The 6,995-nt window shown below is 50.2% G+C and overlaps 2 protein-coding genes across 2 annotated transcripts; both read left to right on the top strand.

Annotated features, from left to right (window-relative positions):
- Positions 1-2,966: 2,966 nt before the first annotated feature.
- Positions 2,967-3,890, top strand: LOC111824826 (uncharacterized protein C2orf78-like; the record flags this gene model as incomplete). The annotated part of the gene is made up of 1 exon (XM_023749415.1): positions 2,967-3,890. A coding segment is annotated over one exon (798 nt), but the record flags the coding sequence as incomplete, so codon positions are not given.
- Positions 3,891-4,820: 930 nt separating this feature from the next.
- On the top strand, positions 4,821-6,987 carry LOC102420979 (uncharacterized protein C2orf78-like). Its single transcript, XM_014451157.2, has one exon. It carries the CDS (start codon positions 4,831-4,833, stop codon positions 6,973-6,975), a length of 2,145 nt encoding a protein of 714 aa, XP_014306643.1. The 5' UTR covers positions 4,821-4,830; the 3' UTR covers positions 6,976-6,987.
- Positions 6,988-6,995: the final 8 nt, after the last annotated feature.

Consider the following 6,995-nt stretch of genomic DNA (forward strand, 5'->3'; position numbering starts at 1 on the left):
ATCAAGTCAGTTAAAAGAGCATTTCCATAACTAGATTAAAGCATGTGATTATCATTTATAAGATTAATTTTACATGAGACTTATATTTCCTTTGTAATCACTAGCTTAAACCCACAGCTATTGACTCTAAAGTTTCTTTTTCATTCAGAAAACATTTATTGACTGTTCGATGCAAAGAATAGAACATTGTTTTATTTCTAATAGATATTTTTCAGATGCTGACATTAGACAAAAGAGATGTATTTAATATCTACACTAATAAAAGAGAAACATGGTAATTAGCATACAACCGCTACCCTTCCCATTGGCTAATCAGCATATCCTTATGCAAATTAACTGTCAGCCAAGATGGCGGCCGGCAGCCATGCACTGAAGCGAGCAGGGAGGTTTGCTTGCTTCAGTGACTGCAGACTCCAACGTTCCCTGCCTGACTTGCCGGCCTCTCAGCTGCAACTCTAAGCAACTATGTACTATGTTGCAAATAAGAAGCTAAACAAAACCCCAGAAACCAGCCGGACTGAAAGCCAGCCAGACCACAACATTGTATCAATGTTTTCAGAAGCGAGGCCTCAGAGCTAAAGCTGGCCAAGAATAAAAAAAAAAAAAAGAAAACAAGGAGTGGTTGGGAGCTTCAGTCACTCGCCAGCCGGAAAACAGCCCTCAGCCCCTCACCCAGACTGGCCAGGCACCCCAGTGGGGACCCCCACCCTGATGCAGGACACCCTTCAGGGCAAACCAGCCAGCCCCTACCCATGCACCAGGCCTCTATCCTATATAGTAAAAGGGTAATATGCCTCCCAGCACTGGGATCAGCAGAGCAGCGAGGTTCCCGGCACCGGGATCAGCCTGACAGGGGGGAGCTCCCCAATCCCCTTATTGCCCTTTGGCTCTGTGTGTGACAGGGGGCGGGGCCACAACCTCCCTATCCGCCCTGCTCTGTTCATGACAGGGGAAAGCGCCCCAACCCCCTGATCAGCCCTGCTCTGTGCCTGATAGGGGGGAGCTCCCCAATCCCCTGAATGCCCTGCGGCTCTGTGTTTGACAGGGTGCGGTGCCCCAACACCCCCCCAACCCCACAGGCCCTGCTCTGTGTGTGACAGGGTAGAGCCATAACCTCTCCATCGGCCCTGCCCTGAGTGTGACAGTGGCGGCGCCCCAACCCCCCTCCACGGGCCTTGCTCTGTGTGTGACAGGGTAGAGCCATAACCTACCCATTGGCCCTGCCCTGAGTGTGACAGGGTGCAGCGCCCCAACACCCTGATCCGCCCTACTCTGTGTGTGACAGGGGGCGGTGCCCCAGCTCCCCTATCAGCCCTACTCTGTGAGTGACAGGGGGGAGCTCCCCAACCCCCTGATTGACCCTGCTTTGTGTGTGACAGGGTATGGAGCCCCAACCCCCCTGATGGGCCCTGCTCTGTGAGTGACAGGGGGCAGCGCCACAACCCCCTGATCGGCCCTGCTCTGTGCATGACAGGGGGTGGCGCCGCAACCTCCACATCGACCCTGCCTTGAGTGTGACAGGGGGCGGTGCCCCAACCCCCCAATCGGCCCTACCCTGAGCGTGACTGAGGGTGGCATCGCAACCTCCCGATCCGCATGATGGGGCAGCGCCCAAACTCCCCAATCGGCCCTGCTCTGAGCCTGACCAGGGGCTGTACCTAGGGATTGGGCCTGCCCTATGCCACCCAGGAGCAGGCCTAAGCCAGCAGGTAGTAATCTCACGAGGGGTCCCGGAATGCGAGAGGGCACAGGCCGGGCTGGGGGACACCCCCCCGCCCCCCGAGTGCACAAATTTTTGTGCACCGGGCCTCTAGTCCTATATAATAAAAGGCTAATATGCAAATCAACAGAACAGCGGAAGGACCCTTGGTATGACGCACACTGACCACCAGGGGGCAGACACTCAACACAGGAGCTGCTCCCTGGAGGTCAGTGCGCTCCCACAGGGGAAATGCTGCTCAGCCAGAAGCCCTGAGCCGAGTGCAATGGTGGGAGCCTCTCCCGCCTTCGCAGCAGCACTAAGGTTGTCTGACTGATGGCTTAAGCCATCAGCTGGACATCCCCCAAGGGATCCTGGACTGCAAGAGGGTGCAGGCCAGGCTGAGGGGCCTCCATACTGCACAAATTTTGTGTACGGGGCCTCTAGTGTAATATAACACTTACTCATGTATAAATTATTATTGTTACTATTATTATAATGACTTTTTGGATGAGTAACTCAAAACCTGGACAGTTTCAATAATGTTTTTCTTTCAAAAAGCACTTCTTGAGAAACTCACTCCCCCATAGCCATTTTGAGGTAGGATCAGAAACCAGGCTTGAAGAGGGTAAGAATGACACTTCAAATTTATCAACTGCACTGAAATACATGTGAGTTCCAGGGAATAGCATGCGAACTTGCAGGCAGCACGAGGCACTGAAGATTACAGCGGCAATAGCTGTACTGTTTTCCATGGACAAAACTCCGCATCTATACTAGAAGCCCCATTGCTCCCGGTTTGTGGCAGTGTAATGCTCAGAGCAGAGCTCCAGTAAGGGAGTCAGGATACTTAGGTTATGTAACACGGTAATAATACAGGCACAATGAGAGAACTTGAACAAGTCTATCTGGCCTCTCTGAGCTTCAGTTTCCACACTCATAAAATGAGAATGTTAGAAATCAGGTTCTCTAAAGAATCCTGGTTTGATTCTAGGAAAGAGCACACAAATCAATACTAGTAGAGGCTCAAGGGAAAGGTAGGGCGGAGAGTGGTTGCCTCTACCGTAGAGAATGTATGAACCTCTTGGTTCTCTTGCACATTTTGCCCACATTGGGAGCACTGGCAGTTAATACAGAAGAGTAGCAAACTGTTCCAGGACTTACAACCAGCATAAGCTGTTTGATTTTTGACACCTCAGTGAGTATTGGTATTAATCTTAAGATGATGCTATTCTTCAAACATAGTGAAGCCCTTTGATTTTTTTCATCACCCTCTTTGTTCCCCACAGAGAATTTCCAAAATCCACCTTTACTTGGAACTTCAAAGTCTCTGCAGCTCTCTCTTCCTGTGGGGAGCACTGCAGCCTCCCTCACAGGACGAGTCTGCAGTCTCCCCAGAGTCTCTGCTCCAGCCGTCACATCAGCATGGCTCCTACCATCAGTCTCTGGCACCTCTTTCCAACCTCTCATGGGTAGTGCCTACCTTTACCAACATTCTAGCACAACTATGTTGTCTGGAGTTACCGGGCCAGAGCCAGATCTCCACTCCAGCTGCTTCCAATCCTGGTATTTTGAGTGGGCGCTCACAGGAGGCACTGAAAGGAAGTCCTCATCCATCCGAGACTTCACGGTGACTGTCATTGACCAGGACACAGCTGTTTCTTCCATGTCGATGGCATCCCAGTACAATAAAACCTCAGATGCCACTAACATGGTCCCTCTGTATCCATCACTTTCTGCCAGCCTTGTTCATGGGGCATCATCTCAGATTCCAAATCCGGGACAGAGCTGGTCACTTCCCTACCAGGAAGGAAGTCAGCTCTATTATTACAATCAAGGCACACTGGGGCCTGTGCTCTCTGCAGAACGTGGCCCCTACCTGCAATCCTATGGCTCTGTGTCTTACCCAGAGAGCAGGGCCTCTGCCCCTCAACCAGAAATGGTCATGGTGCTAAAGGAGGTCCAGCCCACAAGTGTGATACCACCAGCCTCCACCTCTGCAATCTACTACTCTGTGCCTGCTCAACCCATCACAGAGACAAGTTTTCAAGGTGAGTTTAAATAGCACGAAGAAAGAGGAACAGGGTCACCATTAAAAACTCGGGTCAATCTGCTCCTGGGAAGTGGTGAGTCCACAGACAGGTAGACTTTAAGTCCTGTGACTTTGTAACTGCCACCCTCAGTCAGTGCTCCCCATTTACAGACTCTATGGGAACACCTCATAGAGAAGGGAAGGTGGACACTGGATTGGCCATGTATGAGAACTGAAGAGCATACAAAGGGGTCCCACACTATTCACTCCCTTACCTACTAGTCTCCCTCTACTACAACAGTTTCATGGACTCTCTTGATTTATTGTTTCAGTGTCTTTTTAAAAAAATATATTTTATTGATTTTTTACACAGAGGAAGGGAGAGAGATAGAGAGTTAGAAACATCGATGAGAGAGAAACATCCATCAGCTGCCTCCTGCACACCCTCTACTGGGGATGTGCCCGCAATCAAGGTACATGCCCTTGACTGGAATCAAACCTGGGACCCCTCAGTCCCCAGGCCAGTGCTCTATCCACTGAGCCAAACCGGTTAGGGTGCTTCAGTGTTTTTAGAAGGAATTTCAGAACTCTTACTGCGATAGTGGTAGTTTAACTTTCCCTCACTTCTTAATTCATGCCAGGTTTTAAGACCTTGTGTTCCACGATCTTGTCCAAAGCAAGCAGGCCAGAAATCTGCCCTTGCTTATGTATTTCATCAGGAAGAGCTCCATTCCCTCCCCTACTCCATTGTGTGAAGTCTTATTTCCTCAGGAAAGGGAGAGAACCAAAAGGACTCCATATGTACAATGCTAGCTTTGTAAAACATTTTAAATCACTTAACTTTTTATTTGTTTTATCACAACCCTGTCAAATACACAGAATACCATGAAACAATGACATCAAATGATCCCTAGTGAGAACTAGAACAGTTGTCTCCTTTCTCATAGCACAGGGAGCTGTCCATGATCCTTAGGAAGAGCTGGTAGGAATGCCTTTCCCATTGTTGGAAGGAGAATGGTTGCTGCATTGGTGGTGACAGGGGAGCACCCATGGGTGGTGCCCAGGGGCTGACTGGCTTCTCCTTGATTCGTTTGTAGTGATGGAGACTTCCCTGGGGATGAAGACATCCCTCGGATTGCAACCACTAAGCCAAACATTTTGTCTACCACAAACCCCAGAAATCCCCAAGTCTTGTAGTGGCAGCAATATCCAGATACTTGACAGCAACCCACCACCCGAGCTTGGGGACATTTCAATGGCAGCTCCGGTCCACAGTCCTAGTATTTACCTGGCACTGCCTCCAGCTCCAAGCCAGGAACAGAAAGGGAATAGGAATTTGGAGGACATGAAAACCGTGCTTTCAAAGCCTCTGGATGCTTACCAGATCCCAACAGAAAACCAAGAGCCTCCACTGCTCCCTTTAGAAATCCCCGACATTCCCCAGCTCCTGGCCTGCTTTGATCCCCTTGGCCAGGAGGAGCAGCCTGGTTGGGAAAACGCTGGTCTGGGAAAGAACAGCCTGAGTCTTAAGGACCAAGGGACACTTGAAAATGGGACTGAATCCAATGATGGCTTTGCAGACATCGCCACACTGGTGGAGGATATTCAGCTTCCAGTGGTCCTAAATTCCTTGGATGAACTTGATCAATCCAAAGGTTCCAAGGTGATCCAAACCAAAGATACCAGAGCCATCAATTTGAACGAGGTGCAGAAAACAAGTGTCATTAATGCTCCCTCTGATCAAGACAGGAAGAACAAACATAAAGCCTCTGAGCTGATCAGTGGTGCTCCCATAGTCAAAATCCAGCCTGAGAATCCAGATGGCATGTTGGTGGGAGAAGTGGCTGTTTCCAATGCTGCAGCCAGTGACAGGGCTCCTGAAAACAGGGCCAAGAATTCTAACAAACTTCAGAAAGCTGCCCCCAGCAGGACCAGCAAAACCAAGAGCCATGGGCAAGAAAAGGCCAAAAGAACCAGAGAAAACAACCCCAAGAAAACTGGAGAGAGTAAGCAGTCAGGGAACAAAGTCAAGGCAGAGGAGAAGCCAAACATTCCAAAGATGAAGCGGAAGAAATACCACCCTGAGCTGACCCAAGAGACCTTCAAAAAGCCCCGGAGCTCCCTGGGTATGCATATGCTGGAGTCTGTGCAGGTTTTTCATGCCCTGGGGAAGAAGAGTGATAAGAAAACTGAACTCTCTTCCTCCCGGGCCCTGGGACACTCAAGCAACCCCAAAGGCCCCCAGCCATCCCTAGCTATCAGACAATGGCTGGATACCCCCCGTGAGGGCAAAGGTCCTGAGAAAGCTCCAGTCAAACGCCAGAAACCAGATGGCAGTGCTGAAAAGGAGTGTTCATCTCCATCTGAGTACGAGCTGCCACCGCCTGGGAAGGTCAAGTTGGTTCCTTTGATTTTTCCAACTTTGGACAAGCCCCAAGCTCGACCTGTTCCTCGCAGGCCACTGTCTCTGGCATCACGTCGGCCCGCTGGGGCTAACTGTGCCCAGCCTGGTTCTAAGTCAGCTCAACCTACTGCAGTCAATTCATCCCAGCCAACATCTGCATCTATGATGGGTCCTGCCAGACCAGCTCTGCCAATTTCAACCAATCCTGATCAGCCTGGTTCTAACTCAGCTCAATATGCTGCAGTCAATTCATCCCAGCCAACCCCAGCATCTATGAGAGGTCCTGCCAGACCAGCTCAGCCAGTTTGGATGAACCCAGTCCAACCAGATTTGACCAACCCTGTTGAGCCTGGTTCTAATTCAGCTCAACTTACTGCAGTGAATTCATCCCAGCCAACTCCTGCATCTTTGACAGGTCCTGCTAAACCTATTTCAACCAATGCAGTCCGACCAGGTTGGACCAACCCTACCCAGCCTAGTGTCCCTCCGTGTGATGCTTCTAGACCTGTGCCCTACAAAACATCAACTTGCACTTCTTTCCAGCGGGAGCCGGTTCGCACTACGGTGAACAAGCCCTGGACCCCACCCAAACCTCAAAACCAATGGCTTCTCCAGGATTTTGCCTGTCAGAGAATTCCATGGAGGAAACCTGATATTTCTGGGCCAGTAATGTCAACGCCCATCACAAAGGAGCAGAGGCCAGAGAGGGAGGCTATGAAGAGGAAAGCTCAACTTGAGCGGGAGAATGCTGCCAAATTCACCTCGCTGGGGAAAGTGCAATATTTCATCGAGAGAGAAAAAGAAATGGACATTTCTCGATACTATGGCTATGCAAAATAAGAGGTGCCTAGAGTGTTGGT

Source organism: Myotis lucifugus, unplaced genomic scaffold (genome assembly GCF_000147115.1).
Source record: "Myotis lucifugus unplaced genomic scaffold, Myoluc2.0 scaffold_8361, whole genome shotgun sequence".
NCBI lineage: Eukaryota > Metazoa > Chordata > Mammalia > Chiroptera > Vespertilionidae > Myotis > Myotis lucifugus.